The sequence below is a fragment of the Antennarius striatus genome, chromosome 13, assembly GCF_040054535.1.
Source record: "Antennarius striatus isolate MH-2024 chromosome 13, ASM4005453v1, whole genome shotgun sequence".
Lineage (NCBI taxonomy): Eukaryota > Metazoa > Chordata > Actinopteri > Lophiiformes > Antennariidae > Antennarius > Antennarius striatus.
Window position 1 is genome coordinate 3,969,071 of NC_090788.1, and position 11,408 is coordinate 3,980,478.

General features: G+C 41.3%; 1 protein-coding gene across 1 annotated transcript; it reads right to left on the bottom strand.

Annotated features, from left to right (window-relative positions):
- Positions 1–426: 426 nt before the first annotated feature.
- slc13a5a (solute carrier family 13 member 5a) lies at positions 427–11,004 on the bottom strand. Its single transcript, XM_068331139.1, has 13 exons — positions 10,828–11,004; positions 8,591–8,719; positions 8,148–8,284; positions 7,310–7,536; positions 7,015–7,155; positions 6,740–6,923; positions 6,280–6,402; positions 5,706–5,912; positions 2,589–2,692; positions 2,371–2,492; positions 2,068–2,229; positions 1,729–1,866; positions 427–1,650 (listed from the first exon to the last, which is right to left on the bottom strand). The coding sequence occupies exons 1-13, from the start codon at positions 10,933–10,935 to the stop codon at positions 1,522–1,524; spliced, it is 1,911 nt and encodes a 636-aa protein (XP_068187240.1). The 5' UTR covers positions 10,936–11,004; the 3' UTR covers positions 427–1,521.
- Between the last annotated feature and the right edge of the window lie 404 nt (positions 11,005–11,408).

Below are 11,408 nucleotides of genomic sequence, written 5' to 3' on the forward strand. Positions count from 1 at the left end.
ATAGGCACTGGGTTAGATTCATTTAGTAATAATGTTTAGTCATTCATTCATCTTCTAAACCCGCTTCATCCGCTGTTGTGTGTTGCGGAGTGTTGGAGCCTATCCCAGCTGACTGGGGGCTTGAGGTTGGGGACACTCCAGGCGCAACACCAGTTTACCGCAGAGCCACACATATACAGACAAACATTGCATTCTCAAATTTCAGTGTCATCATGAAACGTGTTTTATCACAAATATATTGTGTCACAAAAGCTGTCCTAATCAGATTTAAATATGACTTAAGTCTCCATCTCCGAATGATAATGCTTTCACTGTTATTTTAAAACTAATATCTGATAAGCAATAATAAGTGCAGCCAGTGGATTTACAGTCCATTATTTCTCATTGCTTATATCACACAAAGAAAGATTTACTGTCACACATTCCTTCAAAGAACAATTTTTTATTAAGACCAGTGAGTAGTCACAAGATGGTACAAAACTGTAGAAGTCATATTATGTACAGAACATTCACATGTTGCTGAGTAAAAAGCTTTTTAAGTAGAATATAGACACTACGCTTTACCTCGTAACAGATCAAAAAAAGTCAAATTCACAGTACGAGTAGAGGTTCTGCTGTTTGTTTACAGATCTGGAGTCAGTTTTTCCACCAAAAAACAAAAACATGCAAAAAATAAAAACACAGAGGTTAACGTTAGCGTCAAAACAAAGCATAATTCACTTCTACTTATTGGTTGATTTCTCCCTTTGGTCTGAAATTCTGATGAAATTCCCCATTATTTTGTGGACTTCCTTGGTAACTGTCAAAACTAGATGTCCTTAACACTTTAATTTGTACCTGTATGCTTTCAGGATACACTGGTGTGTATTTTGAGATATTTATGCTAATATCTTTCAAAAAGTGCTGTAGAAACGAGGGAAGGCATCTGTGAATTAAGTCCAAAACCTAATGATATTTCATGTCTGAGCAAAAGCTGCTCACGCACATATTTGGAAAATCAAACCAGATTTTTTCTTTAACTGTAATACTATTGAAATAATAATAATAATCTTATATTGTATTAAAAATTAATTAAAACATTTTTAAAATTCTAAATCCGTTCTTCTGAATCGTTGAACTTCCCGCACGTGTTTCAAAACAAAAGCTGTTAAAAATCCATAAAATAAAGACCGACAGACTGCTGTTATTCGTTTAAACTACATTATTATAATTGCTTAAAATACACTGCATATATTATATAATTTGACAGATATAAAACACCTCTATTGTACATTTTAAAATCCTACAGCAGTTATTTCACATAAATGTAAAGAGTAACAGGCGAAAAACACTTTCTTCATGTTGAAAGGTATGCAAACTCCTCTTCGTGGAGGGGCGGGGCATCAGCCAGGTGAGCCAGGTAGATAGATATACAGTATATAAAGCTTAAAAGTCCTCCAGCAGTCGGTGTAACCTCCCAGTCTTGATAGATTTAAATTTTAAATATTTACAGGAGGGGTTGAGTGTCACAGGCGCGGTCTCCTACACAGGTCCGGTGACGTTGGCCCATGAAGGGAATGAGTCCAGGTCAAACATGACGCGACCCCAGGTGTTGATGGCCAGAGTGATGCAGGCGATCCCAATGACGTTCATGACCATGCCTGCTCTAACCTGCAGGGGGCGCAAAGGTGGGGGAGGTTATTTTGATGGTATGGACGGAGATCCCGTCAGAACAAACGAGGGACTCACCATATCGGAGACTTTGAGGAAACCGTAGGAGAAGACAATGGCGTTGGGGGGCGTGGCTACAGGAAGCATGAAGGCGAAGGAGGCGCTGAGGGTGCAGGGAATCATCACGTACAGAGGGTTTAAGATGATGGACTTGGACTGTGATCGGGCAGAAAAACAGCCTGACTTCAGTTTATATTAATATACTCATAAAAACATCGGAAAGAAGAACCAATCAGACGTAACGTCTAAGTTTATTTGGCTTTGTTAAAACAAATCCAAAAAAAAATGGCCGTCCTGCTGTATCTCCAGCCATGATGTGTGTCTGAACCGTGCGTGTAACTGTATGCATTTGAATACCATGTCTGCCAGGATCGGTAGGAAGAGCGTTGCCGTGGCGATGTTGCTGGCACACTCTGTGAAGGTGGCGACGAGGAAGCAGAGGACAATGACGATGGCGACAGGAGGGATGGACTGGAGGGGCATCATCTGAGCGCTCATCCAGTTGGACAGACCAGACACCTGACAAATACGTTTGATTAAATCATGAGATTTCATTCACAAAATGCCAGACTTCAAAATTTAAAAGATTCTTTTCAGATTTCACCCATTTTCCTTCAACAACATGAAAACACGGCCTCCTTGGTGGAGGTAAAAACACACCTGGCTGCCCTTAGCCAGAGCGAACCCTCCTCCCAGCAGGAGAACGATGCTCCAGGGCATCTTCTTTTGAGTCACCTCCCAGGTGAGCAGAGGCGGGGCGGGGCCTCGCGACGCCTGCATCTCTATTTGAAAAAATAAAATAAAATACAATTGAGTACACACACATCAGCATTGTCTGTCTGGCCTATTTTTATGTTGTGTGTGTGTGTGTGTGTCACCTTTATCCGACCGCCTCCAGCAGCAGAGGAAGTGCGGCAGCTCGGATGGAAGAACGAACAATAAAAAGGCCACGAACAGAGCGACTGTGGCGTCGGTGACGTACCTGCAGAGAGGAAGACGACAGGCGTTACCTATGTAGCACGGCTCGCTAGCTAAGCAGGAAGAATCCATTAAAGTTTAGAACGAGGCTAATCCTCGTGTCAAATGTTTCCCGCTTCTTGATCATTGCAGTTTATTTTAATTCAGTTCCATTTTTGACTGATTTCCATGTGATGGAAAAAAAAGACGGGCATCGGTGGTGGGATAGGCTCTCCTTTTGCTCGCTAGTGCACACCAGGTTACCTCCTGTGGACCGGGATCTCTGTAAGTGTCCACAGAGATCTATCCAGGTTAAGAAACAGCTTGTGCCATCGCATGTTAGTCTTACATCAGGGGTGGATCAACAGATTTCTGCCTGTGAACTCTAGAAAGAAGCCAAATCAAATCGTCCTTATCTTTCAGCGTTCTGACGTTATTGACTCCACATTAAGCAACTCTGGCCGCTCCGTTCATGAATGGGAACTTCAGCGCACGAGTTTGTACTCACAGCAAACATACAATTGATGGGTTATTTCCAGATCCACCCCTTGTGCTTTTTGAGTGTTTTTTGACCCGTAAGGTTTTCATGGTATTTCCACCTGACGTTAAAGATTAGATTATTTGCGCTTCACAAACAATTTGTTTCCATGAGAGATATCGTCGCTTCTTCAGGAGTTTTGGTAAACCAAACAATTTATCACCTCTGTTAATGTAGTTGGCATCCACCAGCTTTACTACTTCCTGACATGTAAAAAAAAAGTTGTTTCAGTCCCACTCGATGGATGGAGGTCAAATTTTTTTGCTTTTCACTTCCTCTCTTTCTTTTTTTTTACAGCTTTATCTTCAAAAACGAAGCTAGGTGAACCAATGTAGTGAAATAATCTCTGCTCTGATAAACAATGAGCAGGAGGTTCATCATCAACATGTTCTCAAGGCCAACTCCTGTCTTATTCCATCCAGTACAGGTTGGAGGTAAATGTTTAATCTTTTTTTTTTTTTTTTGTGTCCCCGGTTGGCATCAGCTAAAGTTTGTTTGATCGCACATTTGAGCTTCACAACCTGTGTAATCAGGAAACATGATGAAATCGAACAAACACGTCCTCAGTTAAAGAGATCACGCGTCCGTGACCTGCTGCCTTTAACAATTTGTTTTTCAGGATTAGCGGAAAGAAGCGTCAAACTCAGCTGCAGCCAAGAGTTCATTTATCCATCGTAGGAGGTCACTAATGAAGAGGAAGCATTGTTGTGAACATTCATCTTCATCAAACAAAAAATGGAACAAGAGCTGGCACCAAAGAAGAAAAAGAAGAAGTTTGGTTTTTGCTGATCTGGGTTATTATGTTGGATTATTTCTTTGACTGTTTGGAGGAATTCTCAAAAAGTTTTGGACAAACTTTGATGAAACTTGGGGGAGTTTTAGGTAATGGCGTGGGGAACAACCTGTTTGATTGTGGTCTGCTACAGACTTAAGGAGCTCATACATGGTTCAGAAGTGCAGTAAAATGTTCTCGAAGTGATGAACAAGACGTTTCGAACGTTCTAAGGTCCTCCGGTCCAACGTCATCATGAGTGATTCATTGACAGGGATGATAAGATTTTGATGACACAGATATTAAAAGTCTTCTATGTACATTTATCTAACAAGGTGTTCTTCTGAAAGGGGGCTGTAAAATATTTTACAACACTTCAGACATTCAGCATTCCTGATCAGAGAAACCGCAGGTTGGAATTTTTCCGTTCATGCATCTCCAGACCAGATTGCTTGATTGTGGCTAAAATAAAAGTTCAGATAAATTTTGTTGTCTGGATAACAGTGCTGGTGATTTTAATGTAAAGACAAGGGCGACACTAAACTTATCAGGACATCTGGCCCCTGTGCTTGTAAAGCAGGTCAACTGCTGACAGGCATCTAGAGCCACGTCGCCTCTATTTGTTTTTCACCTCTGATTCCTGTGTGTTTAGGGATTTTGCCCCGAGGCAAGGTCTGCGTGAGCCCAACAGGTTCACCCCATCCTTTCCTTCCTTAGATTAATGCAGACACACACACACTGCGACAGATATAGATTCAAGGCAGCGTTTCTGCTACAGAAGGAACTCCGAGCAGCAGTTTAAAAGGCTCGTTCGGTGTAATGATTGAATCTGAGACTCGACTGAGTCTCCGAAACTTACTCTCAGCTTGTATTTCTTATTTATCAGAATGAAATTTGAGTGTTTTGAAGGTATTTATCTTTGAAAAAAGTCTCTTCTGGAAAAATATTCTGCAACTTAAAACTCCACCATTAACAAGGTGACAAAAACCTGAAATATAGTTCAAACTGGTTGATCTAAACAATGTTACCTGTTTCTTAAACAGCCTTTCTCTAAACAGCCTTTTCCAGTTATACCCCAAAGCTCAAGGAAGACAGTCCCCTAAGTATTTTTAATAGAAGTTAAAATTTTAACTTTTCTTCTGGCATAGAAGATTAGCTTGAAACTCATCGACGTCCTGCTTCACACTGTTTTCACAATTTTAAATATTGTGTTTGACTGTAATTTATACATCCCATGCCTGTTATTTTTTTTAAATTAATGACTTAAAACTTATAATAATGTAATCAATAATAATTGATGATAAATAATTCAATCTTTTATTTGTTTTTAATTCTCATTTCAGCCACAGGAGGCTGACGGGTGAGAAGAGGGCAAAAACATTCCTTCTTTAAATTCCTTCTTTATATATAATAAATATTTTATATGCATGTATATACTGTATATATACACATATAAACACACACACACACATATATATGTGTGTGTGTGTGTGTGTGTGTATGTATATATATATGTATAAAAGAAGGAATGTATTTTTTTACCCACAGGCAGTAAAAAAACAAGACAGAAATGCTCTAGCGGGGGAGAGAGGAGCCTTTTTGTATATACGCAGACACATCTTTTGGTTACGTTTATAGAGAGTACATCCTTGTGTTTTAACGCCCAGGTCTATTTGTGATACTTGATACTACATACTGTTCAATGTAATACTTGTTTTTTGGACTCACTTTTTCTTGAAGACATTGGTCGCCCAGCCGCTCATGAAACCAGGGTCTTTGGTAAACCACAGCGCCACCAGGAGGGTGAAGAGTGCCAGAACGCTAACCTCCGCGAAACTCATCCGTCCCAATCTCTCATACTCCTCTTTGATTATTTTGTAGGCAGTTTGCTCCTTCTCCGACTGGACCGCCCGGCAACCCCACGTTCTCCGCAAGCTGAAACAATCGACATTCAAAATGAACATGGAAGGACTGGACTTGTGTTTCTTCAGAGGATCCAGAGAGGAAGTCACCTGCCTGCAACAAGTCCAATCATACTTAAAAAACATCATGCTTAGGGAACCTCTTGGACTTTGGACTATAATCTTGAAGCACATTCAGTTTCAAACAACTGCAGGCATGAATTATCCTCAAATCCATGCCCATTACATTGAAGATACTTATATTTGCTTATATTTGCTTGAACCATTCTTGCTTATGGAGAGAGAACAGACTGTAGCATGTATGATAAAACACAATTGAAAAAGAGCATTCAACGCACACAGGAAGGATAAAAATCGATGTTATGTTATAAGTGACTCACTTGCAGCCGATGAAGAGGAACTGCAGCCAGAACCAAGCCAGGATCAACATGAGCAGCATGGTGGGGAAAGCGAATGCAAACCAGGATGCAAAGTTGATCACATCACCATTGTCAGGGAAACGTCTGCGAGATGGGAAGTCGTAAACAATGACACACTTTCATAAAAAAAACAGAATTTCACGGACAAAAACCACAGTTAAGGTTTTGACTGCTACAGAAGTTTGATGTCTGGAAGATTTTTTAACCCACAGAAAGATTTTTCTGTTAAACGTAAGAGAATCATTGCCTTGGGCTGAGTTTGTAAATGTTTCTATTTTGCAGAAAATGATTGCTATTTAAATATAGGCATAAAAAAAAGAATTTAACACAAGTACAATCATCACCTGGATGACATTTCTCAGTTTAGTTAAGGTACCTTCACGACTATGTAAGATGATCAATAATGTCCATTTGTACTTACAATCCCATCTGTCCATTCAGAATCAAATTGGGCCCGGTTCCATTCAGGGTTGCGATGCCCCCAATGCTTGCGGAGTAGCATACACACAGCAGGAGTCCTTTGCTCATCCTCTTCCACTCCTCCTCTTCGTTTCTCAGCTTCTCTGACTCGATCTGGAAGCAGGATTTCTCCACAGAGACGACCACTACCAGACAGATTGTGGAGTCGTTAACGGACTGACTGAATTCCTGAGTATCTTCTAGACCTTTCATTTTTAGATGGATGGATGAACTCACCAGGGCCATTGTTGTCTGATGGAGGTTTTTCCTGAGGTGTTCGTCCATCCATCTGACCGTCTGACAACACATTGCCCTCGTTGTCTTGACGGTCGCTCATGTTTCTTGTCTTGCATGGCATTAAGGTTGATCCGTTCATACCTGAGAGGAAATGGTCAGAAGTTGTCTTTAAGTTCTCTTATTTTCCATTTTCAACACATTGATGTAATTCCTTGGAATGCTGGGCTGGGCTTTCTAAAATAGGACATCTGATCTATATGCGTGTCCAGTAGATGGCATAATCTATTGATCGTACCATTCTCCAGCATGGTTTGGGGGGCAGCTTGTTGGATGTTGTTGGTTTTCTCCTCTTTTTCTGGATGTGGAACAACACTTTGGCTCTTGGGCATGGCTTCAGAGTCAGCACTATGTTTGAGCTGATCCAGGATGGCCTGGACAATAGGGACCATCATGGCAGTGGTGGCCGTGTTGCTGATCCACATGGACAGGAAGGCCGTCACTCCCATGAATCCCATCATCAACCTTGGAAACAAAGGAGGAGCTGGTCGTAAAAATGACGATGAAACCGATAACAAATGACCAGAGAAATCAGCAAAGGTAGAAACTCAACTGGTGTGTCTGATGAACTTTGATTAAAGTGTGGGGAAATAGAATTTACTGCTAACTTTGTTGACTTATATCAGCTAATTATCCCAGACCTCTAGGAACTTTGATGGCAACAGAGAAGGACGTCAGATGACATCGTTTAAGAGTATCGGGAGAGCTGGGTGGTGAATGGAACAAACAAACTTAGGACTTTCACCCAAGAGACCGCGGTTCATGTCTCATTTGGAACTATCAGACAACAGACAGTGGTTGTGACCTTTATGCACGCTACCCTTTACCCAACTACCCTGGAAATTTTAATGTAAACCGAGGGCTTTCCAAGAAAAACGAAAAAGATTTAGTCCCTGAAGGGAATCAGAAACTGTAAAATGTTGTACGAGGAGTCGGCTTCACTCTCAGGACAAACGTCACATTTTTAGTTGCACAAGTGGTAAGGATTCCAAACTTGTCTACTACTTTATGACTTGTGTTTATGCTAAAATAATGCCTGTTTGTGATTGATCGGTGTGGCCCAGTTGGTGACTTACAGGGCCGGTCGAACCCCGACCAGCAGCAGAACCTTCAGTGCGATGCGTTTGTGGAGGTTCCAGTGCTCCACGGCCACGGCCACCATCAAACCCCCGACAAACAGCATGTTGGTGTCCTTCAGGTACTGCATGCACACCTGAACAAAAAGCAAAAACCCTAAATACAAAATATGGGTTATGGACAGCATGGAAATGCCCAAAACTGTCAAAGCACACGACAAAAAGCTGATGACCAATGCTCCTCTTAATTCTTTTTAATGTTTTACTGAGGAAAGTCCAGCAGTAAGCGTCTCATACCTCCACAGATGTTTGAAATGACAACATTTCTTGTCATAAATTGTTAAATTGGGCTGAAATATTTGTTAAATACAAAGAATGTGTCTTGTTGTAGTTATAGTAACACCTATAGTAAAGTCAGTGTGTATTTGCGTGTCCAGACATACGTCTTCAGACTTCTGGATGCCAAGGACGGGGAACAGGATGGCCGGCAGCAGCGCCGTCACCGCCAGCGGCAGCACCTCAGTGCACCAGTACACCGCCATCAGCGCTATGACGTAAGCACAGGCCGCCTCCTATACACACATAAACACACGTTTAACAAAAGCAGACAGGCTGAATAGCTTTAAACCTATTAAACATCTTGATTCAATGGGAATTCCATTTGAAAGATGACATCAAACTGTTGACTAAAGTACCAACAGGTTGTGAACCATCAGGTTTCTGTCCCAGTGGGACGTGAAGGAAAGATGTTATTTTAGAAAACTGAAGAATTGTTGAAAGACACTCGTGCTGTGATCTCAAATATCCATCCAGCCATCTGCCCATCAGTCAGTCTGTCTATCTACTTTTCTAAATATCAGGTTTTTCTTATTTATCTTTGATTATTTATGCGTCAAAGTTATTTTGTCTCATTCTGTTTGTTTGTTGCTGTTTGACCGGTCAGCATGATTCCAAAAAAACCACTGGAGAGATTCCATAAAACATGGGAACGTGTTGGGAAAAAGACACAGGGCTGGAGCCTGGATTCAATTTTCCGATTCCTCAAAAACTAAGTATTTGTTTTCCAAAAAACACCAAAAAAGTAGTTGAAATGAAGCCGATGCTAAGAGAAACAGATTTGTCCCCCCTCCCTCTTTGACCCCTACTTACTGGAATGAGGCCCATCTAGATACCTGGGTGGGGTGGGGGGGTATGGGGTGCATAACCATGGAGGGACGCTGAGGGTCAGAGAGATGTTTTATTTAATGGGGGATTCTGGAAGACCACTGATCCAAAGCCTCTATCCAAACACGCTCAGCTTATCTGAACTCTCCTTTACATTAAGATCACACACACACGCACACGCACACACACACACACACACACACACATATACACACACACCTGCTGTGAGGTTTCCAGGCTGTCCTTTCAGATGCCGGTGCTGAAGACGTTCCTTTCATGTGCTACATTTATATATTTTTACAATTAGTTTGGAGATATTGAGTTTTTCCACTTCAAAATTTTTAAAATCTACTGCATTCTTTTATGTATTATTACAAAAACAATCTGTTGTAAAAAGAAATGATACTAAACATTAATCTTTGTATGTCCGAGCCATTAAAACTTACTCATTTTTTTCAGTACATTTTTGTAGTTTATGAATAAAGTTCCTGAATGCAGATACTTTACATGTTTTTGTACACAGTATTATTTCTTGGAGCACGTGTGAAAAACTTCCTGAAGTGTTTGAGTCACTCTGGCCTCCGGTGTGTTCATTGATGGGATGTTTTCTATTCCAGTGGATATTTAAACGGTTTATCAATCAGTGACCGACAGCCGTGAACTAACCTGCCACAACTCCAGGACCAGTTCCTGTTCTAGTCTGGCCAGTTTAACCAGCCATCAGACCAGAATGTCAGGTCCTGATCCTTATACATTCGTAAACACAAGACATATAAATATAAACTACAGTTGTTATTAATTTTACACAGTCCAACTGTAACAAATGGCGGTTAGCTCAATGCTAATATAATAAAGAAAATCCCATTGACGGGACATTATAACTAGTTGGATATCTCTGTCAGAATGTGATTCAGATGAAGACACCTGGGATGAGAGGGTTTACTGTGTGTATGGAAAAGTTAATCGCGCTAATGGGATTTTCCTTATTATGTTAGCATTGAGCTAGCCGCCTTTTTTTTTTTTTTTTTTTTTACTGTTGGACTGTGTGGAATTAATATTCTAAGGAACGACAGGCCTTGTCTTTGTGTTTTCTTGATGTTCCGTTGACACAACCGTTCACTGCGCAGGTAACCATGATATTTTTGGAATTAATCGCGTCCTGGATTGCATTGTTTCTTATGGCTGCCAAGCTATGTTGGGCGCCACTGACGTATGCCGCCCACGTGACCACTGAATGCGGAAGCTGCTGCTGCTGCTCAAACTTTAAGCTTTTCTGACCAAACGGATGAAGCTACACATATAAAATTGATTTTTTTTTCTTGTATTTTTCATAATGATGAATAAAATATATGTCACTTAAAATTAACTTTACTGTCCCTTTTAACAGGTTTTTACCCAGCCTCTTCACAGGTTAGGTGTTAGTCAGCTGTTAGCATCCGGGACTTTGAACTAGTCAGCAGTTGAGCTGCATGAAGAGTAATCTGGTCATTTTAAACTGGAAGTTAACTGGTTTTACCTTGGTGCTGAGGGCAAGTGGCAGCAGGAGGAAAGGGCTGCAGAAGAGGATGACGAAGCCCTTCATCCTCCAGACCCGCTGCAGAATCCTTTGAGGAAGAATCGACATGAGTGATGATGAAGAGGCGGATGATGGTGATGATGATGCTGACTGACAGAGAGCAAGTTGATCAATGAGTCTCCTCTCCCTCTGCTGACCACCCTCCATCAGCTGCCTTTTAACTCCACCTCCTCCTCTTCCTCCTCCTCATCCTCCTCCTCTGTCCCAACACATTTGTGATGTATTTCACAGTTGGCAAAATAAATATTAACTTTATGTGTGCCTGCACACACACACACACGCACGCACGCACGCACGCACGCACGCACGCACGCACACACACACACACACACACACACACACACACACACACACACACACACTTTATCAAAGCCCCCAGCAGGTAAACATAGAGGAGGAAACCGTCAGACGTCAGACTGAGGTCACATGATCGCCCTGTTCTCATTCACAAACCAGATCGAGATGAAGATCAGATCGGTTGAACTATTTGGGATTTCATTTGTACATTTTCTTGGTATTTG